At 45.0% G+C, this 25,902-nt stretch overlaps 1 protein-coding gene across 1 annotated transcript in view; it reads right to left on the bottom strand.

Moving 5' to 3' along the window:
• ETV5 (ETS variant transcription factor 5) overlaps positions 1 to 19,562 on the bottom strand; it is a 59,998-nt gene extending 40,436 nt beyond the window's left edge. The window contains exons 1-5 of the mRNA XM_030330121.1: positions 19,512 to 19,562; positions 16,295 to 16,413; positions 16,070 to 16,157; positions 15,865 to 15,912; positions 15,720 to 15,770 (exon numbers count right to left, since the gene is read on the bottom strand). Coding sequence (XP_030185981.1) covers positions 15,720 to 15,770; positions 15,865 to 15,912; positions 16,070 to 16,157; positions 16,295 to 16,339 — 232 coding nt within the window. The 5' untranslated portion in view covers positions 16,340 to 16,413; positions 19,512 to 19,562. The remainder of the gene's footprint in view (positions 1 to 15,719; positions 15,771 to 15,864; positions 15,913 to 16,069; positions 16,158 to 16,294; positions 16,414 to 19,511) is intronic.
• Between the last annotated feature and the right edge of the window lie 6,340 nt (positions 19,563 to 25,902).

The following is a 25,902-nucleotide window of genomic DNA, read 5'->3' on the forward strand; positions in this document are numbered from 1 at the left end:
TTTCCAAAAATAAAAATTTGAAATGTTATCAAATGCAGTTAGGGGGCACAAGATCCAAAAGCAGAATTGGAGGAGGTATGAGAGAATGTGCTGTTTTCTTTCATATCTAACACAGCTAACCTTGGTAAGCATAAATTTAAAAACTGAATATAGTGAAAAATCATCCATAAATAGTAAAGTCAACTATTTAGTAAGCTGTGCTAAAAAATTTCAATGATTCCCTCAAAAGCCCTCTCCTCAAACACGCACAAACTATCTCTGACCCAAGTGTCTCCATCTGACTTGCTCTGTTCTTTTACCAGTATTTTAAAGTCAACACAATAGCATGGATATAAGAGTGAGAGAATCAGCACCCTATAGGACATTTCTGTGCCTCAGGCCAGCATTTCTATATGTTTGCATTTCTACATATCCTTTAAATGCACCCCCAAAAGTCAACAGCTAAAAAACAACTGTCTAGGGCCCTTCAGAAAAGGGTCAATGTTATGGGGGAAAAAGGGATAGATTGTTGTAAAGAAGATAAAAAAGACATAACAGTAAATACAATATATGATTCTTACTTGAATCCGAGAACAAAGCCAATGATAGTATCAGCTAGAAAAGACATTTAAGGGACAACTGGGGAATTCTGAATATTACTGAATAAAAGTTAATTTTCTTAGGTTATGTAGAATATCCTTAATCTTTGAAGATGTACACTAAAGTATTTGGGGGTGAAATATTATGTCTACAACTTGCTTTTGAATGGTTCAGAAAGAAAAAAAAATCTATACACAGAGAAATGAAGCAAATACAGGAATATGTTTTAAAAATCAATCAATAAGACAGATATTATACCCCATCTCCTCTGAGATACTCAGAGGAAAAAAATGCCTTTCTTATGGTTGACTAACAGGTCAAAAGTAGATGTGCTAAGAACTTCAAAACCATGCATTCACACATGAAGAAAGCTACCCTGGGCCCATTACCAAATTGGAAGGATACTATCCTGTTTATCCCTGACCATGTTTGGGTGATGCAGCCCAGGGAATCTAAAATTACACAAAGACAAATGTTGGTTACATTCTAACATCTAAGCCAGTAGTTCTCAAATACTTTTTTTGGCCTTGGTCTACTCAGGAGAAGAGAACACCCAAGAGAGGGTAAAATAAAAAGTGCCACTGCTGTCATCATGACTATGGTCCATGGCCACCTCTACCATTGCCTGCGTAAAAAGACGGTAATTACACAAGTAAAAAATATCAAAAAAAGTAAAATCTATCAGTAATTCCACATACACATTAATACATACATAATGGGAACTAAAACATATGCCCAACTCAAGACCACAAAGCATTCTTACTCCTTGTAAACACATGTAAATACATACGCACAACAGGTTTAGAACATTACCAGAACAGGTGGACAACTCCTTAGATTTTATCCCTAGAGTCCTCAAGAGGACACAATGTAGTCATCACCAATCTGTGAAGGTTGGGAGAATGAAAAAGAATTAAAGTTCTCTTCCTTGAGGTTCCTTCATTCTCTTCCCTTCTAAGCAGCTAATTTGGCTCCTTCTGTCCATAAAGGGTGGGCAGGGCCAGGAGAAGCAGCTTGAAATGGGCAGCCTTGGCCTTTGGTGCTCTGAGCCTTAGAGAGAAAAGGCACAAGAGTTTCTGGAGGCTCCAGCTGGTCTAACTTAGCCTACCAGGCTAGATCAGAAAGGTATGTGGACTAAAGACCCAAGTTGTATTTTAAAAGTATGTTGGCTTAGAGAATCCCCCGTGCATTTATGTTTTGGCAATCAAGGATGGCAGTAGGACTCTGCTGTGGAATCAAAGCTCTCTATATAACTCATGGGAAATATGACAAACATCTGGTGCAGCCAACATCTAGGTCAGCATACACATGCACGGACTAAGATTTCAGGACAGACTCATTCTGCAGTCCCAGACTGTAAGAATGGCTGCATTTGTCCTCAGCAAAATCCCACATTAAGAAAGCAAGGCTTCCTCTCCGGGATTGAATGTGGTATCAGTAGGTACAGAGAAAGTTCTCTTCAGGATTAGCACAGTGGCAGTATTCAGGGTTTCAGATTGGTGATTAATCATGGTGGTGGTTACGGTGTCGATTACTCCAGGTTATATTTTCCTACTTGTCAAGTTGCTTGTTGGGGACCAAAGGACTGAGTATCATCACCCTGGTGGTCTATTTCTGGGCCCCAAGGTAGAGAACCAACCATGAGGTAGCAGAATTCATCAATTAGCAATTATAGAAGCCCTTCTTATATGACCAATATTATCTTCTGTACGATAAATAACGCAAGAGCCAAATTAGGATCTGATAAAGCTAGTTCCCGGAACATCTGGCTTCAGGAATCAGATTTCTTCTATGCAGTGGGGAAAACGTACAGTCAGCAAAAGAGAGGCTTCAGGAATTGGGTGTGTGGACAACAAACAAACAAAAAACCCACTCTATTTTTTCATGATTTAGAGCTAAAAACTTGGGGTAACACAATAAGCCGAAGGAAAAAAAAAAAGACTTTGACCTTACTATCATGACATGAATTATGGAAAAGGCAGATCCAAAAAGTAGGGTTAGGGTTACACTGCTATTTGAAAAGGGCTAACCTAAGAGTGAGATTCAAGTCTTATGACCCTGCATGAACATGGCTGGGGAATACTAGAGTGAAACAACAACAACAACAACAACAAACCCCAAAAATGACGACAAAACAAAACGCCAAACAAACAAACAAAAAAACCCTGGAGCCAGGTCTTGCTCAAGGAAAAGGGTGAGGGAAGAAGATACCTTTCTTTGCTCATAAGAGTGGATGAAGTTATATCAAATATTTGGAAATTCAAGAGCTGGAAACTTTTTGGGGATGCAAGCTTAGGAATCCCATTGGTGAGCTCTTATTAAAGATGATAGGTACTTACTTGAAAGGCAGGGTGGAGATTTGGTCTCTGGAGAACTCACTCCCAATTCACAAATGGGGTGGCAGAAAAACAGGGTTAGCGGGGACATCAAAAGATTACTTCAGAATTCTGAAAATGGAAACCCAGAGGCCTTGCATACAAGAGTTAGAAATTAAAGGGAGGAAAAGGAGCTTAGAAAAGAACTGGCCCAACTTTGAAAATGTATAAATAGCTTTAGTGGAGAGTGGTATCTGAAATATCTCTAAGTGGCCACCTGCAAAGGCAGTAGAATTCCTCCCAGGGTACAGGAATTAGAGTTATTGATAGAACTTCTTCCACCTGGGTTTCAAATCAGACAACAGAATTGATACCACGAGGCAGTTAAAACCATGAAGCCAGGCTGTGTAAGCCCCTCTTCCATTTTCTGTTTACCTTGGATATCCCTAAATCTCTAGGGACTGGAGCTGACGGCAACATGGGTCTAGGCCGTGCCATGGATACACGTGGAGCTTGCAGAACATTGCTTTCTCTGGGGAAAGGCTGGCTGTACACAGGATTGGCATCAGATCAGTGACAGGATGCTGCAGTGCTCACACTGGCTCTGGAAAGCGAAGGGTTTCTAAATTTTGTTTTGTATAGGGCCGGCGTTATGGCATTTTATGCCCTCACTACTCCCTGGAATGTGGAATGTATGATACGAGACAGATTCAACTACAGAGAAATCTAGTTCCAAGGATGCTGAACCACATCTGCAGTTCCAGCTCAAGGGGCCCCCCCCAGCCTGTAGCTTCTGTTAGACCCTCACACAAAGCCCTTCTGGCTAGGGTAAAAGCAGGAAAAAAAAAAAAAAAAAAAAAAAAAAAGAAGAGAAAAAAAACCACGGTGGTTTTACACTTACAAGAGGTTTTAAGTTTCTCTGTAGGAAAGGGGGATTGACTTGACAGGGATTATGCTTCACAGGAAAGGGCTTTATTGGGGTGTTTTCTACTGTTGGGATCGTATTATTTGAACTATAATGTTTATATCATCTAGTGACTTCATATAATGGGGAGGGGAAGGGGGTGGTTTGGAGGTTTGCCTCTGCTAGGCTCAGCTCAACGATTACAACATCCCGCAAATAAATGGCCCCCCTCCCCTCCCCCTTCTTCCCCGGTCTCTTCCAGCAATGGCAGCAGCTGGCTGGCAGAACTAGCACATGGTATCTCAGAATCAAATCACCAACCGAAATACTACTCGCCCTAAGATGAAAAACTAAATTTCGCCCACGAAAGTCATTTTGGGAGGTCACTGTGTAACGCACAACTGTATTACCTCTCAGGCCGACCGCTCAGAATATGGGGGCGTGAGGCACCCTAGCCTCCAGGCGGGGGCTCAAGGCTTCCCCTGCCTCTTTACTCCCCCTCCAGAGAGGAGAAAATGTGATCCAAGTCAAGGATGACACCCAAGTTCTATAGGAGAGACAGCGAGGGGGACAGCTTTGGCTCAGAAGAGCAGAAGTGATCCTCAGAGCTATTTCTGTCTTCTCTTGCAAGGGGCTGGAAGCTACTCTCCACCGGCAAAGGCTGAGTGGGCCCCGGGAAGAGCTCAGGTCGATAATGGCCTGTTATAGGCCTTAGGAGCAAGAGTCCTCACGGCTGACCTGTGGTCCTGAGCAGAGTTTGCCAGGGTAAAAAGTTGGCTTGTCATGTCTTTCTCTGGTCATCTGGGAGGACCAGTTGCTAAACGGAATTTGGGATACTGATCTTGTCCTTTCTTTACCTCTGTCAGTATAACCATAACGACACAGGTGATTTTTAAAGGTTTCTATTCTAAATCTGGCTGAAACACAAGGAAATCGATTCCGTATATGAATCCTCCTTAAAAGAAGTGGTGGTGTTAGGAGGAGGAACCCACTTTGGAGGTAGGTACTGAATAAGGAACGTCCTGATTCACAGATGGGAAACTGTGGGTAAGAACAAGTGTCTATCACGGAACAGCTCCCTCTTGTCCTCAGCACAAAATTGCAAATCTTCCGAATAGCCATTTCCAAACAGAAAACCTGCTATCAAAGAAGGAAGATAATTTAATGGCAACGGTAGCAGAGTTGTTGTTGTTTTGACACAGATGAAATTAGTTGCAGGTTTACTTCAGGGTCACATTCTCCATACCACAGTATTATTTTTGTAACAGCCTGGATCTGGGTAGTTCCTTCTCTTCAAAGGACGCATTTATCCCAACAATTTAGAATTGTTACTTTAGAATTTGAAAATGGAAACCCAGAGGCCTTGAATAGAAGAGTTAGAAATTAGACGACAAGGAGATTCGAAAAGAACTGGCCCAACTTTGAAGGAGGGCTTGTGTATTAACAGATATGAGGCTCTTTCACAGAACGAATATATCTAATTGCATAAATGTGTCACATCCCCAAATTTGTGGGCCGTGGAGAAACCAAAGCATCTGACAGTCAAGTAAAAGGCTTATGCGAGTGTACAGAGCTGACTCAGAGGAGAGTCAGGATAAAAATAAGCGGTTCTTCTGGCTTTAAATGCACCACCCCGTTACAACTACCACGGGGTGGGGCTTTTTTAGACCCACAGCCTGGAGAACTGGCTTCCACCTGGGGCATTTGGTTAGTTTCAAGCTTAAGAGACCAGCAGGAAGGAGCACCTGGGTGGCTCAGTCGGTTGAGCATCTAACTCTTGATTTCAGCTCGGGTCATGATCCCAGGGTCGTGGGAGCGAGCCCTGCATTGGGGCTCCGTGCTGAGTGTGGAGCCTGCTTAAGATTCTCTTCCTCCCTCCCTCAGTCCCTGTCCCCCACTCAAGCTCTCTCTTTCTCAAATTAAAAAACAAAAAACAGAACACAGACAGAGGGTAGTAGGATAAAAAGGTAGCTGACTGGCCTCCTTGCCCCAAAAGGAAAATTTGAACATTGTTCTTATTAATTCCTTTCCTGGGGCAGCTGTTCAAAGAATTTTAATATTCGACTTTTGCCAATATGACAGACAACTTATTTATTTACTTTTCATTTACGAGAAATAGGTCTAAAGAGAGCCTTTGTGGGGTGCCCGGGTGGCTCAGTTGGTTACGCATCCTACTCTTGATATGAGATCAGGTCCCAATCTCCAGGTCGTGAGTTCAAGCCCCATATTGGGCTCCACACTGGGTGTGGAACCTACTTAAATAAATAAATGAAAATACTTAAAAAATTTTTTTAAGTAAATAAATACTGAGAGCCTTTGCAGCAGAGATGACAGGATGGCTTCCTCTACTGTGGGCCTTATGTCAACGATAGCAGATTTTACCACGGAGAGCTGCTCATCGGGCAACACACCAGCAAGAAAAGGGGAAACAGGGCATTTTTCCTGAATGGTGAAAAAAATGCAAAACTAAACCTTCTTCAACATCCCTCTTATAATTTATTCCCAATTTACATGATTCTTCTCTAAGCCAGCATTAAAGAAAAGTGCTAATAATACTTTTATTATCATTAAAAAGTCTTTTAAGTGGGACTTAGGCACTGTGGACAATTTCATCTTTGACTTCAAACTTAAAATCTGACAGGAGAAAATCCCAACTCTAGAGAAATTAGGAAATCAGCTTCTCCGAGAACTGTTCTATCTATGGCCCTCCTCCTAAAAGCAGAAACTGGGCAAGTGCGTCAAGGGTGCCTACACTGTGACTTGTTCTGTAGCACATGCAGTTTTACTGGGAAACATAGCATTAGCTGCACAAAGTCTAAATGCAGCCTGGGAAGAGTTGGCTTGAGGATGTGTTTGAAGGAGGAATCAGAAAATGAGAACTAGTCCTAACTAGTTTTTTTCCTATTTATCTCTGAGGTCATCCCAAGGACTCTCAGAACTGGGGTTTTGAGATCCTCTACTGCTCTAAGCGGTTAGAGGCTGGTGTTGGGGGCTGTTGAAAGACGGGAGTGGGAAGGGTTCATAACAGAGAGCGGGCTGGTGTGCAAAATGCATTCACCAAGTAGTGGCTGTGTGCAGTGCTCAGTGCTATGGCTCCAGCAGTTATAAAGAAACGTAGCACAGGGATTCTCTGCTTTTGGAGACACTTAGAGCCTAAGAGAAATTGTTTCCTGTTTCAACAAGAATGTGAGTCGGGAAGCAGGGACTAAGTTTAATATTCATCAAAATACAGAAGACATTAAAACCCTATGCTGCTTTTTCCTTATTCCTCAAGAAAGATTCCTTGGAGAGGGAAAGGAATTGAGGGGCAGAAATCTTCTGACTTGAGTAGCCCTCGTCACTGTGATGTCATCACCACTAAATTATTCTCTATTAAGATTCAGATTTCAACACTTGGGGTAGGCACTCCAGGATCTGGTCTTTACTGTGGGCCTGCAGCCACGTAGAAGACACAGCCTCCTCGTCTATTCTACCTTTTCTATGGGAAAAGTATAAAGGACCCTCATTAAGTGCCCTTTCAGGCAGTCACAAAGCATTTCCAGGCACTCAGCTGAAAAGTGTTTATGTAAGCTGAAGTCCTCCTCAGCCCCTCCGGAGAAGCACAGATATCAGCATCCTCTTACACAGCTGATATCTAGGGTTACCTCCTGAGAGGTTTCAAAGTCTCTCACAAAAGAACAATCTGCCCAGGCCTGTTCTTTTTTTAATGGGGAAAGGAAGACATTCCTGCAGGCCCAATTTATAGCGAGGGAAATATTTCAGGGAAAAAAAAAAAAAACACCACGTTATAGCAAAACACAAATGCAACAGTCTCATCTCAGTGGTGAGGATGAGGGATAGGAACTCAGAAGAGCTCTTTAAAACCCTGAGGCAGCTGCACTGAATCATTACTACTAAGTTTTGGGTTGCTTTTTCACGGATTGTCCTTTTCATGCTTATCCGGTGGCCCTGATTTAGCCCGCACGGCCCTTGTCCTGACCGCACGTGTCTGTGAGCTGTTGGCCAAGATGGTGGAGGATGTCTCAGGTGGGTGCAGCTGAGGCAAGCAGACCCCTAGAACCTGGCCTCACTTCAGGGGAGGAGGCCTCTCGGGTTTTGAGGTTGCACAGAGGCTGGGTTCTTTCTGGTACTTCCTGTGATGTTCATTTGAGGAGACAAGGCATTTGATGAGTGCCCAGCGGAAGGGTCACAGCCGGAGTGAAGCTCCCCCGTAGCTGAGTAACAGTCTGGGAAGTATCATTTTAAAATGACATGTATCCGACCACAGTGGCAAATGAAACAGGACAGAGAAGGCCAAGGAGTAGGGAAATTACAGCTTTGTCATTCCCAAGTCCAAATGTAAGCCTGAGCAGGAGACCTCTGCTGTGCTGTGGCAGGCAAACACCCGAGCTTCAGTCCCAGAGGCGAGGCTGGAGCTTGGAGGGGAAGCGCAGGCAGCAATCTTCACTGGGAGCTAAAGCCACAGCCCCACGGCAAGCAGGAGATAAAAGGGTAATATCCTTGGATCAAGTCTCAACACCTCTCTCTCCAGGGAAGCTAAACCACCCTCTCCTATTAGCACCCCCTTTAGACAGCTACAGAGACAAACAGAGACAAAGAGAGGCGGGCGGCCTCATTGGGCAGTAGCAGCCCTACCCCAGAAGCCCAGGCCGGCAGCCTGGCAGTGGCGGGGTTAAAGCCAGCACTTAAAAGAAAACTGGAACCCCATTAAGCCCGGGCTCATTAAGCCCAGGCTCGGAGAACAGGGAGCAGCGGGGAAGCCAAAGGAAACTAATTTTGGAGGTTCTCCAAGCTGCCAATCACAAGCATATTTCTAACAGTCCCAGTGTTGTTTGAGTTGGTTGTTTTTCCACAGGCTGCACAATAGGGTCTGGTTATTCATTGAAAAAGTCTGCAAGGGAGCCCCGCCCTCCATTCACAACCAATTTGGAATGCTCCATTCAGGCAAGAGGGGGACTCAGCAGCTCAGCTCGCTGGGGCAGACGGAACAGAGCCCAGCTGTCGCCACAGGGACGCTTGCTCGCCCAGTGCGCTGTGTTTATGTAAGAAATTCAGACACTGCAGGCGCCTGCCTGCTCTGCATCCTCCCTAAGATTCAGATGGCCAAGACCCTGGCTGAAATCTGAAATCTGCAAGGATGTGCAAGTCAGCTGTAAGGTCAGCAAGTGCCCTCTGGCAAAAGAAAACTATCCAGTGCTGCCCTGTTCAGAATCTGACTATAGCTACCAGCTGAGAGAAACAGACTTCACAGGTATTTCTCCTGCCTCCCGGGGGCAAGCTGGTTTGTATTAGAGGACAGCTCTCTATGGAACTCAGCCTTTCCAGACTCCCTGCTTTTCCATTCACTGCCAATAGCTACATCAGGAGCCACCTGGCATCCTCCCCAAGGGAGAGGGTCTCTGGAGACACTACTAGATTCTCTGGCTGCAGAGGGGGGAGGGTGCAAGCCACCTATTACGAACAGCTTCACAGTTCTTTTACTGGTTTCACATCGGGCTTGGAAGGTTTATAATCTGTGCGTGCTCACACACACACACACACACACACACACACACACATACCATGCCCAAGAGACATCAAAAGGGAAGAGCATGAGTATCTGGGGTTGGCGGGTGAAAACTACTCCAAGGACAACGCAAAGTACAAGTCTAAAAACTGGTTAGGTTTCTTCGAGAATTTTTCCCAACTTTTCAATAATTACCCTGAAGGAGATCTGATAAAGCCAGTCTGACAGCCAGAGTTTATTGCAAGAAAAGCATACTACTTTATGAAAATCAAATCCAGGAGGTAAATTAGCACATGGGTTGTTTCCTTTTTACCATAACACATTTGGCTATTTTCAAATACCTTCTGTTTACCTCTTCTCATTGCCTGCCCCCATTACCAACACTAGTGAACCCAGATGGAGACATGGGAAGCATTCCTCTATAGTTTTTCTGACCACAGAATCCCCATTTGGTGCCTTGGCTGCTCTGCAGACCAGTGGCAAACTCCTGGCCTCTTGATAGCTAGATCTTATCTTTCTCCCTGGAGTCTTTGCACCCTACACTGCCGCTTTCCCCCAGACGCTTCCTCCTCCTGGGCAGGGGAGCCCCCTTTATTTGCTATAGAGGGGCTCTTCTCCTTGAGAGGAGCTGCTACTCCATTGTCATCTACCTGCCAAGCCTAAAGGTGTTCTTATATTGTGGTTACACACACACACACACACACACACACACACACGCACACGCACATTCACACGCGCCCACCAGTATCTACACTAGGGGCCAGCATCTACACTACGGCCCCTCCTTTAAGCTGAGCCTCTCAGAAGGCTGGGACAATGACAGAAACCGACGACCAAAGCCTCTGTTAAATGAGCTTGATGAGTTCACAAAATGAATTTTTAAAAAAGCAACCTAATCCGGTACTGGCATCAGCATGCCTGGCACTTGTCCAAGAGCTGGGAGCTGCAACATGACAAGACTCTGAGCTCCTTGGATTCCAAGAGGAGAAGCACTGTGTGCCAGGGCACAGATGGGGCCCAAGCTGCCTCAAGGGCAGCCATGTGCCTGAGAGGGGGCTGTCAGCCTCTGAGCCTGGAGGTACTTTACCACCACTGAAACTGGAGAAACATGTGGAGGGTACAGTCTCTGGGTAGAGAATCCCACACCCCACCCAACCCCACCACCACCACCGTTTTTTCCTGGGACTGAAATTAAAACAATGATACTCTTAGATGGTAGAAATGGCAGATAATACAAATTCTCAGCTTTATCATGCTATCTACGTCTTAATCTTATAAGAGTAAAGAATGCTGAAAACTGGGGATAGATGGTAATTTCTCAATTGCTACCAGGATTTTGTTACCTCTGGAATCTACATAAGCGATCTGCCTGGGGCAGACACACATGTAATTCCCCATCCCAAGTCTTTCTTGCCAAGCACAAAGGACTGGGAAGGTTACTGGGTCTTATTAGAGGGCTAAGAGCTGTAAGACATCGAAGAGGAAGAGAAAAATTCACTGGTTGCAGTACGCCTGACTGAATTAAAATGAGATAAAATGGATTCTCTGTGAACATATGGCTCTCTTAGGTAACCGGGAACTCTAGGTCTTGGATCCTTAAGAGTCCTGGTCTAAGGATCTTGGAGGCTGGCTATCAAAACAGGAAGGATTTCAAGTCACTTAGCACCCTCTCAGTGGTAAGGTAGTGGGCTAGCTAACAAAGACTTTGAAAGTTACACTGTAGCCTGGAGTCAAATAACCTCTCCCCCCCCCCCCCACATATCCCTCTGGCTTCCTGGATGTAGCCCTCTTATGTCTTCTACCTTCAGAACTCTCCAGAGCTCTTGAAAAAGACAAACTGATAGCCTTGACTCCTTCAAATCTCTTATTTTCAAAGTGCCCACTGTTGTTTTCTTACTTTCCATAACAAAAAGAATTTGGGATGATCTTTTCAAATAAAAATGGCCCAAGGCCACACAGAAAGTAAACCCAGAGTTTTGTTACAAACTGGGTCCAAAATGATGTGCCCTTTACAAAAGGAAGGCACTGCCTCTACTATGTTAATTTCATATGTAGTAAAAAAAAAAAAAAATCCAGTTGAATAATCTCATATTGAAACAAGATTAAGATCAATGTGTTTTAGGATCAAGGGCTGCCATAACAGTTCATTCTATTTTCCCAGCCACCTATTACAATGTATTTATGAAAAGTCGATTTTATCAGTTAATTAGCCAGTCCTTAGGAAATTACTAGTACTTCCTTCAGTCGGTCCAAATTCTTTTTGAAACACAGATCTAAAAAGAACACTTCAAGGGGAAAATAAGGTCATTTGGATTTTCCAACAATTCTCTAAATTATATTTGCTATGGAAGCCATGGTTTTATTTTCTTTATTTAAAAAAATTTTTTTAATGTTTATTTATTTTTGAGAGAGGCAGAGACAGAATGTGAGTGGGTTAGGGGGGAAGAGAGAGGGAGACACAGAATCTGAAGCAGGCTCCAGGCTCTGAGCTGTCAGCACAGAGACCGACGTGGGGCTTGAACTCACGAGCTGTGAGATCATGACCTGAGCCGAAGTCGGTTGCTCAACTGACTGAGCCACCCAGGTGCCCCCAGAGGCCATGGTTTTAAAATAAGATTTTTATCATGCTTTTTTCCCCAGTGTAAAATATTTTTGTTGTTCAAGATGCTGACAGTTAAATATTCACAATATCACAATTGAAACAAATGCATGAGATTAAAAACAAAATTAGAACTGAAATCTGCATTTAAAAAATACTACTATGAATATATGCTAAAATCTAGTAATATCCTTAAATGCCCAAGCATTTAGCCCAGAAAAATTAATGTAAGCCCCCCACAAATCTAAGCTCTTTGAGTTCCAATCTTATCCATGGCTTTGATTTATAGTTAATTCTATGAAAGTGTGTGGTAAAAATGTACACACATCTAACTGCTGACCCAGATTTCCTGGTTTGTAACTCTGTGTGTTAATATACATATCTAACTACACACACATTTATATAGATATACATGCATTCACACACTTATTTATATAAGATATATACACACAGCTTTATCTGTATGCACATTAAGGTGTCTTGCAGAAAAGATGTCAGTTTTATAATTTTTCTGTTTTATAGGTCTCTTTCTTCCAAATCCTAGATAGAAATACTCAAAGCACCAAGATATTTAATCCGTCTCTCAGCATCATGGAATGAAGAAATCTGAGGTGTCAGACTGGGTAGCCGGCAGTCTCCCTGAGTCTTTCCTGAGTGCTGGCTCTAGGTCTTTGAAATAATGAGGGAGAGCCCAGAACTCACCTGTACATGCCAATACCCCCTGGGTCTGCAGCTTCATGACAGTTTCTTTAAGGATCTTATTGTATAACATTTTCCTCTTCATTTCACCTAACCTCTCCATTTGCCTCAAACCACCAGTCTCTCCAGTTACCTGGACCTTATATTAGCCCCTCAATAAAATGAAGGAGTTGGGCAAGACTATCTCTACAAGGGACTTGCAGCACAAGCAATCCAGTCTTCAAGGTTACTTCTCAGGACCAAGGAACAATGGGGGACACCGGTAGAACTCCTATGGTCTACAGGCTGTCCTTTCTGTTCCCTTGAATTTGACCTTTAAGAGTTTCCAAAGGGGGATGCTTTACTAATGTCTGTATTTGTGACGTAAAGTGAAATCTATACAGCTAGAAGTAAGCTGAACATTTCTAGAAGACAACAATGGTTTCATTTATTCAAATAACACTTATGGATGGATGCCTATGGGTAGGAACCCAAATCTGGAAAACTTACAAAATATAATCTCTTTAGAAGCTGAGCTCATAGCACTTACTGAAAAAAGTAAGCTATAATCTTCAAAATTGACATTCTGAAATAAAAACAATTACCCAGATTACTTAGTATTTCTTTTTCTCTCATACATACATACACAGACTCTCACTGCCTCTCTCTCTCTCTTACACACACACACACACACACACACACACACACACAGTAATCAAATGATCGTTAAAAGGAAAGGTAGACTATAATCAGTGGCAGGCCACAGAAACATACTTGTTACAAATGCTTTTGCAACTACAGGGAAAAGGTTTGTTTTCCTGGGCAAGTGCAAGTTTGGTTTATAGTTCATTGATTGGCTGATTCAAATCAACTCATAAGATTTTATTAAATTTGAGTGAGTTTCTCCCCCCTCCCCTGGCATAGTCATGGGCTCTTCCAGAAGGTGACTACAGTGAAAGTTAATCCACAATCCAAGGCTGTGACATGTGCTACCGGGAGTAAGCCCAGCCCAAGGCTCTGCCAGCTCCCATGCACCTACACTGGCCATCCACAACCGAAGGCAAACCAGTCGCACTTAACAGTAAGGATGAACAGCTCAAAGACATCCCACCCCACACTTGTATTTTTACCTAACCTCTAAGGCCAGGTGATCTATTTGAAGCTATCCTTCTTAAGGCTCTATCTCCCAAAATAAGAGTCAGAGAGGGGGAAAGAATTATTAACAGATTTTTTGAGGCTTCTCAACCATCTGTTTTATCCTTAAAGTCCAGAAAAGCTCAACCTGAAGAAGTTAAAGCAAAATGCAAACAAAGTAAAAAACACATCACACTTGGTAAGCAGAAATATCTCCCAAAGCATGTCCATTTTAGGTAGGTATGTATGGCAATTTAATTAGAGTTTAGCACATTCTATTCGTTGAGCAGGAATTACTTCTAAGGAGCCAAACAAAACACATTTATTGATTCCTTCTCTTTAGCCTAACATCTCTCCAAATATAAATCTTGTTTACGGACATCTTTCTCTCAAGAGTCTACCTTTGCTTCAGTTACATAAAATAAATTTGAATGCAGTCACCTCATCTCCCTTTTAACTCTTTGGGTTACGGAGAAACAAACAGAAGTGTCATAAAAGCATTTCAAAGAACTTCTGCCAAGAAAGCTCCCAGGCTGCAGTTTCTGCTGCTCTGAGCAGAAACGGGAAAGGCTGGGCCAAATTGTCAACACAGAACAAAGTGGGATTACAAATCCTGTCTTTTATCTTGCAACACACACACACACACACACACACACACACACACACACACATCTGGGTTATCTTTAGCCTTTTAGTGGCAAGCTTCCCAATCACTTGAAAGCAATCAAAGGGCAATAATTAGCATGCACTTACTTTCCTATAGAAAACAACTATAGCAAGCTGTGACAACGCTAAGGTAACTATGCATCTGTGGGTTATAGTTTATCCCCTTTAAAGGTTTCATGGCATTGTGCCTTGAAAAGGAGGTCTCTCATTAAAGAATGTTTAGATGGTCCATCTGGTCTTTCATCTAATGACTCAGAACACCCAGCTTTTACTTCAATACAAAGATACCCCCTCTTTCCAGTGGCATTTACACACACACACACACACACACACACACGATAAAACAAAAAAACAAAGCCAGGAAGAAATTTGTTGGTGCAAAATGAGAAATCGAATCCTTGCCTGGCTCAGGTGTTTGCTATTATAAACTATGACTAAGAGACATGAATTTCTCTATGATGCAACTCTCAAGAGAGGCAACGTTTTCTCCAGGCCTCTCTTAAACCTGCTCACTCGCCAGTGACTAATGCTCTCTAGAGCTGCCCTGTGCCACTCACATTTCATCAGCCGGCTTTGTCCTTGATAGCTCTGCCTAGACCATAAAAGCTCCCAAACCTGTTGAGGACAGCCCCGAAAGATCAGTGCAAAGCTAACCATGTCCTTACCAGTGCCCAGAGCCATCTTTTGAGCTTCCTGCTGCATTTGGGATTGCAATGATAGGAGCACTTAATGACCATTTGAAGAAAAAGTTTTCACTCCCCTCTGAAAGATAAAGTCCTGACAACTGTATGAAAAATAAGGGTAAATCAGGTCACGCCGTGACCACCCTCTGTCAACCCAGAAGTAGAAACAAAATTGACAACATGTGGGGAAGCTACAATTAACTGGAATCTTCCATTAACTATTTTCTGCACCTTTTAAAAGAGAAAGAATGTCAGGTTCATGATCTGCATCAAGGACTTAATTTATAAAACAAACAAAAAACACCATATAATAATGTCTGGTTAATGGATGCTAAGGCCAACATCTTATATATATAATGTCAATCGATTTATAATTTTGAGTTTGAAGCCTTGCAATATTCTTAGGCAAAAAGAAATTTAGGATGAAACTGTGTTCAGTAAATCTCACCTGCAATAGAATAAAAGCAGTTTAGAAATAACTCCAACAAAGAATGAAACAAAAGTTTTGGGGGTTAACTTTGAATTACTAAAAGAAACTAAATGCATTCCACTGTCCAAATATGCTGGCGACAGCCGAAAAGAGTTTTTCCACGCATGGATGTTCCAAGACCAAACATTTTCAGAACAAATGTGCCGCCACCAGAAAGGTACTTACAGTTATCAGACTGGAAATCTGGGACAAACTGTTCATCATCAGGAACTTGTGCTGGAAAAGAGATTTTTTATTTTAGACCTTGAAGTTTTATTAAAAAGCACAGGAAAATGTTTTCTATGGAAACTCAGACAGCCAAGAAACTTGCCTTCAGCTAACCAAGCCTCTTGAAGTTGACTGAGATCCTGAAACAACTCTGGAATTGAAAACAGAAGACACCAGCATGAGAACTCCTGGGGGTGGGGGTGGGGGCGGGGGCAGAAGACTGAGGGCGAGTCTGCGCTCCGTTCACAGAGGGCTGTGCACAGAGGGCCTTTGGAGGAAGCCACAGCCCCAAGGGAAAGCTTCACTACCTTCAGAATCATGGGCCAGATCTGTGTCCAAAAACTTCCTCTTTCTGTCAATCACAGGCCGCCCTCTACATTCCTCTGACCGAGATTTCTGAAAGAGGCCAAAAGACAGTGAAGGCTCAAGGGTAAGAAAGGGGTCAAAAAAGGGGGTTGTGCCACTAACCCAATAAGGAGAAGATTCATATTCGAAGAGGGGGAACAAAACAAACCAAAGCCACATAAACTTACCCCTGGGACCATAAAAGGGACTTGCTGATCATAAAACCCATCCATGGTGCTTCCAACGCCTCTAATATCACTTTGAAAGGTTTCAGCATTGAGTAATTTCTGGGAGGAAAGGGGTCCTCCTGTAATATGAATTTGGGAGATTTTAACTGAGAGGGGGGATGGGAAGAGAAATGAAGTAATTACTATTGCTTTCTTTAGGGGTTGTGCAAAATTACTACCTTTCTCTGAGGTACTTAAAGCCTGCTCAAGGTGTGAGCTTTACAGACTAAAAGTTCTCTTGGTTAAGGGCATCAAAGGTTCTTCACGTACTTCGAGTCACATCGATTTACCTAGCTATTGTTCCCTCTCTCTCTTATCATTAACATGGTAAGTTACCTGCTACTAACTGCTCCCCATATAAACAAAGCCCCAAACCCCTTATTTTCATTATAAAAGGGTGATTTCAAGATTCTCTCCAATAGAAGATTCTCCTGGGCATTGGTAATGTTAGGTCTTTTTTTTTCTTTTTTTTAAATAAGTTCATTCTTGACAGTACAGTGACAGGAAGTAGAGAAAATGGGTTTAAGCATTCCAAATTATTGGCAATTAAGAATCTGACATACATAGTGTTTCTAAAAGTAGTTTGTAGGTCAGTGGTAAAACACCGCATATAGTTCCAGGGATATATCGATCAGAAGTATACTTAATCTTCACACAACACTCTTTTAAAACCTAAATCTTCTGTGCAAACAGATATTGTGTCTGTCATGTCACAAATACTCCTATGGCAACTTACAGAAATATCTATGACACCACCAATTTCTAAAATAAATAAGATAGCTACGAAAACTAAGGGATAAAGGAAACTAAATTCCACCACACATATTTTAAATGCATCTTTACCACAGGTCTTTAAAAACAAACATTAAAAGCAAAAGATCCATGTAAAGAAAATTCAGTTTGTTTCTTATGGTGAAGTCAATTTTCCTCAAACTTGCCAAAAAAAAAAAAAATTAAACTTGTTTCAGCACTGTCCAGTCTTGCAGCTAGGAAAACAGGTTGAAGGTCAAAATGGAAAGGAGGGAACTATTTTCTAATTTGGGAGGCATCAAGTAACAATTTCAGGAAGGTACCATCTTCCCAAACACTTTGTTTCATTCTCCAAATAGAGATGCAGTTAAATCAAAAAAATGGAGAAAACAGGAATTTCATTTACCCCATCTCTAAACAATGCAAAATGCTTAAGGATAATTCTTTTGTTTGCCTTGTATACAATTTTTTAAAAGGGAACTTTCTCTCCGTGGGCAATTCCATCCAGTGTGTTTTTCACTTTGTGGACAACATCAATTTTTTTAAGTGAGCAGGGTACAAGAAAACCCTTCATGGCCAACGTCCTCTCAGCACTGGGGCCCAAGTAATCAGGTATTTTCAAAGTCAAAGAGAAAGAAGGAGAGGAGCAAAACTGCATACAGTCCATAATTTCCTAGAAAAACACTCCCGTTAGCCTGCCTGCGTGCCTTCCAAACAGCGCTAAACGTTCAGAATAAAGCCTCTTTCTCAAATGTCACCAACCCGTAGAGAAAATCTGAGAAACATCGGCAGTGAGTTCAGGGCCATGAAAGTGAGTCCTCTGTATCTTTCAAAATCTGTCAGATTAAATTGTGACCTTAGAAATTCTGTAAATATCTATGGGGAAAGGGGACAACGGGGAAAAGATCCGAAGGGGGACATGTTTTCAGAGCCTCACGATGAAATCAATTGCAAAATACTTCACCAGTAAGAGCAAAAATACCTTTTCAAAAATCAAGTAAAAGAGAGAAGCTACCATAAGCGAACCCAAAAGAGGCACCGAGGATGTTTAAAGCAGCTCTCAGAGTTCAAGGGCTAGGAAAATCGTGTTCAAAGTATAATTTTTTAAAAAACCTTAAGGGAGTTTAAGCCACTTCCTTTGTGGTCCCCCCTTCCCGGTGCCCCCAGGAAAACTTTAACGCGGCGCAGCGGCGCGATCGAGGCCCCTCCCCCGCGGCGCGCAGCGGGCCTGGTTTTATGAATGGGAGAGCGAGCCGCGGCCGCCACATCAGGTAAAGGCTGTAACTGGATCCTTCGCGCTGGGCCCCATTCACAAAACAAGACACACTTCCACCCAATTCCCAGCCTTCCCCATTCATGAAAACTCCTTCAGATGCACCCCCGCCCCCACTCCCAACGCACGCCCAGCCTCCGACGCAGGCCCCTCACCCCAGCGATTTAAGAAGAAAGCTCAATGCTTCATTCACAAAAAGGGATAGAAAAAAAAAAAAAAAGCCGCAGGGAGCAACGAGCCAACGAAAGAAACCCGCTTCATTCATAAAGTCATCCACATTCATAAAACCGAGCTGCGGCGCGGGGCGCTACCAACCTCTTCCAATGCCCCCAGCCCTCCAAACCTCCAAACATCTCTCCTTGGCACTGCTCCTCAATAGGAGTTCGGTTCCCCCCAGAGGTCTCCTCTCTGAAAATGCGGACAGATCCCTAATCCAATGCAAGGCTCCAGCATCTCTCCATCCCCCCCCCCGCACCCGTTTTCCCCACTATTCCCAGGCCGCTGCTCCGATGCTCCCCGATTTCTCGAGAACCGCGGTGCAGCCTGACGCCCTCAAGCTGCTGGGGGTGGGAGTTGGGGGATTGAGTGTCCACTTTCCACAATTTGAAACTTGCAAGGCCTGCCTAAGTTCCTGGCCAACCCCCAACCCCTCAGGCTGCACATGCCTGTGTCACTTAACCCCTCCCGGTGCTTTGGGGGACATCACCTCTCAAATATTCCACCTTCAAGCTGCTTCCCGCCCCCTCCTCTCCACTGCAAAGCTCCGCCGGGCGTCTCTTCTCGCGAGCCTCCAAGTCTCCCCCGGGTTCTCAGACCTCCAGAGATGGTAAAGCCCCGCAACTCTGCACCGCCCCCCCCCCCATCCGCACCCAGGAGCCCCCGCATCTTGCACCCGGACGCGCCTCGGGGCGACGTGCGGAAACCCGCTCTCTGCGCTCTCTGGAACCGTTAGCCCCCTCACCTCCTCCCAGAAACCGAACCGGACCGGGCCACGAGAGGAGGGGGCGCCCGGCTCGGGGGGTGGCTCAGTTGAGATAGAAAGTGCACCCCGACTTTGAGGATTCTGAATCAGCCAGTGAACTCTCACCGGGCTGGGCCCTTCGGACCCGTTCCAGGACACCCCGATGCCCCCCTGCCTCCTCGACGCCCCCTCACCTGAGGCAGCCGCTTTCCTCCCGTTGCAGCGGCCCCGGGGCGCAGGCGCGCTCACGCACGCGCGCACCGGGCCTGGGCGCCTGGGCGAATGGCTGGGCCGAACCGCTCCGGGGACGCTGAACCGCTCCGCGCACCAGCGGCTGGACTCTGCGCCGCAGCTGCCAACCAGGCTGGAGCGCTGGCCCGGCCCCCTGGGGCCTGCTGCTCCGCCCGTCACCATTGGCCCGCAGTCCTAGCTCAGCCTGGTTCTCATTGGTCCGAGGCCGCCCCAGCGCCTGTCCATCACGTCTTGTTTACCCTGTCTGCGGGCAAATCCAACCAAGACGCCCCATCAACTCCAGTTCCCATTGGTTAATATTGCCTCCCTTCCCACCCCCTCAGGGGTCTGTTTTACATAATTTATGCACCGGGGGCCATTGGCCAATCAGCACAGGCTTGTTTATATAATGAATGTAAGGACGTTTTTCATTCATAAAAAACGCGACCTGAGGGGGAAGCTTAGCTGAGTCAGTGAAGCACTTAAAGGGGCCGAAGCCAATAAGAGTCACGTTTACTTTCCTCCTATCAGCTCTCCCAACTTTTCACCGAGGGATGGCTCTTCCCCGTCCCCATTTACCCCTACTTCTCCACCCCCCCAACCCCCACCCCCCGCAATGCCACCGCCTGGATGGGTCGCTGGGCGCCAGACGTTCGCAGCTGCAGCACCAAGCAAAGTTATCATTTTAGAATTCAGGCGAGAGGAATTCGTCATTCCACCCAGAGAGAAACTCGCTGACCGACCTGGGCGTTCGGCCCACAGAAACACAGAAAACGGAAACCGAGCCCTCTAATCTTAGTTACCTTTAAGAGAGGCCTTAATTTCCTTTAACCAGGTTTCCAGTGAGGAAGAATAAGCAGTATCTCCCTTTAAAATCTGAGCTCTCAAATAGATTTTAGGTACTATTTTATACTGGCAAGGCCTAAGGCCCAACTAAATTCCGTTTTCTCCCCATGTTTAATTGCAGTTTACAACCTCCGCCAGAGTGAGTTCTGGAGCCCAGACGAGATGAGAGAGGGTCGGCGCTCAAAGAAATCCTCTCCGCGGACGGCAGCACCCGACCTAGAAACATAAATCCCTCCGAAACGGGCCTGCAGAGTTCGACCGCCTGCCTCCCTTCCGGGGCTGCTTGTTTTCCATTTAAGTGTTGAATGCAAGATGGTGCATTTGCGAATTAGATCCCGTGCAGCTGGGAACGACGAGAAGCTACTCCGCTTGCCAAACGATCGGGCACTAACTGCAATTGCTGAGATTCTTAACAGGGTGTTCCAGGAAACAAATAAGCAATCCTCTCCCCTCTCTGCCCTTGCTACCCACTTCTGTGAAGGCTGGGGGCAGCTCTGCGCTCCCCCAGGATGCTGGGGTGCCCTACCACCATTCACCCAGTGAATAGGGAGGAAAGACATCAAGTTAGGAGAAAGCCCTAGTGAAGGAGGTCCCAGGGTAGCCAACTGTGGGGCTTCTGCCCCCCCTCCCCACAACATTCATGAGGAATGCAGTGTGGTTTTTTAGAAAAAAAATTTTTTAATTTATTTTCATGTTTATTTATTTATTTTGAGAGACAGAGCGCACTCTGGGAAGAGGCAGAGAGAGAATCCCAAGCAGGCTCCAGCACTGTCAGCACAGAAACCAATGCAGGGACTTCATCTCAGGAACTACGAGATCATGACCTGAGCTGAAATCAAGGGTCAGATGCTTAACCAACTGAGCCACCCAGGCATATCCCCACCAAAAAACATTTTAAGTCACAATTTGCCCACCTTCTTTTCTGCTTCCATTTGTGTATCTTAAAGAGAGAAGCCACTTGGTTGGTCATTTATAGTCCAAGAAATGTTGGGCTTCAGCAAAGGGACCTGGAGTACCTTGATTGAGTCCTGGGCCCAGCACTGGCAGGGTGTGAGCTACTGGCTTTGCGAGAGACTGGAGTGGGCATGAGCTGATGCGTGGGAACGTGCTCTGAACTTTTAACAAGCAGTTCCATGATACTTAATTTCCTAGTAGAGCATTTTGCTTCTGATCCCAGCTCTAGTAGTTTTTCCCTTAGCGCCTCTCTTCATTCCCCAGGTAGTGCTATTTCTGTTTGGTGGCCGGAAATTTTACCCTAGTTCTGCTGTGCTTCCAACTGGTTGCTACCAGCCCCGAGGGCTTTTTCTATCCAGCTAAACTCCCAACCCAAGTTAGCCACCCATCTTCTTCCCGCCCAGCCTGGGCTGCCTCCACCCCACCTCCATCCCACCCCATCTTCTTCTGCTTTCTGATCTAGTTTCTCCAGAAGAACTTTCCTATTCCTCTTCACTTCAGTCTGTCTCTCACGCCCCAGCCCTCCCGAAGGCCTGCAGCCCTCTCCACAAATCCTTACCATATTAGCCTTAGTACCTCAATCACAGTGTGACTCTGGTTACGGGGAAACAGTGGACATTTCCCAGCAACTTCCTCCACAGGGTCAGTCTTGGTCTGGGTACCTGGAATGTGACTCGTGACCTTTGCCTCAAGGCAAAGCCCTCCAGCCCACCTTGGGAAGAGAAGTTGGTATTTCAGGATTAAGTAGTAATAAAGAGTGGCTAAATTAGGGACAGTGGAAAAGTTGGGGGATGGGTTTTTATAAGAAGGTTGTCGCAGACACGAGATCACGTATAGGGATTTACACCAGAATAGAGTTACTGCCAATTAAACATTTGGTTATTCAACTGGTAAACATTGATTTTGTACCAAATACTCAGCCAGACCCCGGGCTAGGCAAAAATGTTACGGAGATGAATAAAATCTAGTCTTTGTCTTAGAAGATCCTCCAATCTATTGCACAGTTCAGCAGCTGGAATTTACTGAGCGCTTAATATATCACTTGTTCATGCCACATACAATTCTCCACGGATTATCTCCCTTAATGCTCATAATAGTAGTGCTGGAGTGGTCGCTACAGCTACTATCTGCATCTTGTGATGAGAAACTGAGGCACAGAGAGATTAAGTCACTTGCCAATGGCCACAGAGCTTGTAGGATGCTGAACCTGGGTGAGAACTAAGGCAGGCAGGCCCCAGAGTCTGTATGTGGGAGAAATAGCCTGTACCTCGGCAAACCACCAGGAAATATCATTTGAACTCCAAATGGTGGAGGACGGAACTGGTTGATATCACAGGGAAGCAGATTTTAGTCTTCTACATGATAAAGCTAGATCATTAGGAAGGATTTGGGATGTTTAGAGTGGCCCCGTGAAGGAACACTCCCACTGGTAATGAGTGTCCTGCCACAGGACAAAGTTACATGGAAAGATTTAGGGGTAGTGCAGAGGAACCACTGCCCTGGGGGTGAGAGATGAACTCAGAGGAGTGTTCTAGCTCTAAGAGTGTTCTAGCTCTAAGATTCTGGAATTTGGAGCTTGTGTTGGACAGGGAGGTCCCTGGGCCCAGGCACCATGGCTCTCGTGTGAGCCGTGAGGGTATAACTCATGATGACCCATCTCATCAGGCTGAGTCCTGGGCTCAGAGTTGGTTCCTTTTTGTTTAGTGTTTCTGATGTTTTTCCTTCATGTCTCTTCCTTCTTTTCTTCTGCTTCTCCTTCTTGATGATTTATGTCCTCTGCTCCCATCCCCATCCCACTCTCCATCTTCTCTGGTTATCTTTGCTTTATAAGAATTAAGGGTCAGTATTTAGAAGTTCTTTGTCTAGTACATTGAGTCTTTCCTCCTCAAAACATTATTTATTGGAAGTTTGGTTCAGCATGTGTTCTAATGTACCATTTCTTCTGCTCCAGGAGAGTAAAGGGACTGCAAAAGATAACGTAAAGAGCAATTAGCCTCTGGAAGGCTCATCTCGTGTCAACATAGCTATTGTCCTCCAGTGGTAGCAAAACTCACTTAATTACAATAGGATAACTCTTGCCTTGTTCTTCAATTTGCAGTCTGTCTTCAGGGAAACAGCATGGAAGGATGGAAAAAAGAAGTCCCTTGCCCCAAGCCTGAAAATTTCTGTTTCCCTTAGAGGACAGCTTTTAAAGTTTTCCCTACAATTCCAAAAGTAAGTTAAAGTTTAAGGCGGGCAATCCTGCCTCCAGCTGATTGCCAAAATGGCAGTGGGAAATGTGTCTGTGTCCGGCTCTTTGTCCCTCACACTGGGAAACTGCTTCTTCTTCCTCTGTTAGAACTGTTGTGGTGAGTGTAGCCACGTGAAGAGGCCTCCTTGTGGGCTACATGGTCCCTGGGGCCCTTTTCCATTGTGGTATTAGTAGGAGGAAGGGACTTGCAGACAATGTCAAAAAGGTAAGGAAATGCTTGTTTGTTTCGTCTTCAAGGGAGAGACGAAGAACTCCCTTTGGCTAGCACATCTTCTAAAATTCAGGAGTAAATACCCTCAAAACAGAGGAGAGGAAAGAAAATGTTTTAGATTCAATGTCTCTTTAAGCAAATAGGGGCCATATTGCATACAGGGTTCCTTATAGCCAGGGAATAATAACAGCTGACATTTACTGAGTGCTTAATATGAGCCAGACACTTTTCCAAACCCTTCACATGTGTTAGCACATTTAGTCCCAACAACAGTCCTCTGAGGGAGGTCCTATTATTATCACCTCCACTTTTCACAGATGAGGAATTTTCGGTACAGGAAGGTTACATAAATCACTCCAGGTCACAGAGCCAGCACACGGCGAGAGGGAGAGGGTACCTAATGGGGCCCCTCCGGATCCCACCATTACCCACTCCGCTGGGCTGCCTCGGCCCCGGGGAAGGAAGGGGAATGACCACGGCCAGCACTGAAGGAGCACTTAGCTGTGCCGGGCCCGTTAGGGGATTGGCTTATAGTGACCCACTTGATTCTTCTACCAACCTGTGATGGAGACACCATTATTATCCCTATTTTACAGATGGGGAAGCTGAGGCACGGAGAGGTTAGGTAATTTGCCTAAGATGTAAGAGTTGGAGTTGGAGTCAGGAGCTGATGAGGATCTTACTTACACAGAGTCCTCACTCCAAAACGTGTCAACATGAGGTCTAAGTTCCTGCAATCTCCCTCTGTTGATTTCCTTCACCCTGCCTTCACCTTGCCACTCCCATGGAAGTCCCTGTGCTTCCTCGGGAACTTGCTCCAGTAACCCCCACGTGACCTGGGAATTATCATCCTGGGTCAGCAAGACTTGGTCTCCATTAAGGCCACTTTAGAAAGAGAATGGAAGTTACCTTCATGGCGCATCCCCTGTATGCCAGGCTCTACGCTAAAGCTTCACAGACGTCATCTTATTTAATATTCCCGACCCTCCTCAGAGGCAGTACCGATACCCAATTTGCAGCTGTGAAAAGTGAGGGTCAAAGTGAGAGGTTAAAAAATATATCTGAGCTTTTATAGTTATGAAGGAGCAAGCCAGGCCTCTGACCAACTGGCCTCCTGGAACGTTAGTCTTCTCCTGGCTCATTTCCTAAGCTTGAGAACATCCTCTCTCCTGCTTCCTCCTCCTAACTTGAATTCTTAGATTTTATAAAGCATCTACCCTCAAGGGGCACATGTCATATTTAATGATTTTTTTTAAAAGTTTTATTTATTTATTTTGAGAGAGAGAGAGAGAGCAGGAGAGGGTCAGAGAGAGAGAGAGAGAGAGAGACAGTCCCAGTCAGGCTCTGCTCTGTCAGCACAGAGTCTGATGCAGGGCTCAAACTCCCGAACCATGAGATCATGACCTGAGCCGAAATCAATAGTCCGACACTTAACCGACTGAGCCACCCAGGTACCCCGCATATGTCATATTTAGATTCCTGGTGGCTGAGGGATTTCTCCCTTAAGCCCAAAACTTAAAACACACACACACACACACACACACACACACACACACACACAGTAGGGTGGAAATCTTTGGAAACTTCCTATGGTTTCCCACAGCCTTCAGAAAGGAGTCGAGCTCTGCAGTGGCATCCCCACGATGCACTGCGCACTGTCGTTCCCGAGCCTCCTGGGCCCTTCCGTGTGACCATACAGGACAGAGATGCCTGTTCATTGAACCAGTCACATGACGGCATCCAATTTTACCTCTGAGGCCCAAGAAGGATTGCGTGTCCTCACGTGAAGGAGACTCAGGCTGCTGCAGCTTGGGGGGAATCCTGTGTCTTATCTTTAAAGTTCCCTTACTCCTTTTCCACGTTAGGTTGTCAATAAGAACTTCTCAATATGTCAAGAACATGCTTCTCCCGCAGCCCTTCACGTCTACCGTAATTTTCTGCTTCTGCTCGCCAAGGGCTCGGAAAGCAGCAAACCACGTGAGGTAGAATTGGGCGTAGAGAAAGAGTCCGTGGGTTCTGAGTGAGAGCTAAAGGGCCCCTCCAATGGGGAAGTGGATGAAGTTGAATGTGTAGACTTGGCAAAGTCTATTTT

The sequence above is a fragment of the Lynx canadensis genome, chromosome C2 (assembly GCF_007474595.2).
Source record: "Lynx canadensis isolate LIC74 chromosome C2, mLynCan4.pri.v2, whole genome shotgun sequence".
In the NCBI taxonomy this organism is placed as follows: domain Eukaryota; kingdom Metazoa; phylum Chordata; class Mammalia; order Carnivora; family Felidae; genus Lynx; species Lynx canadensis.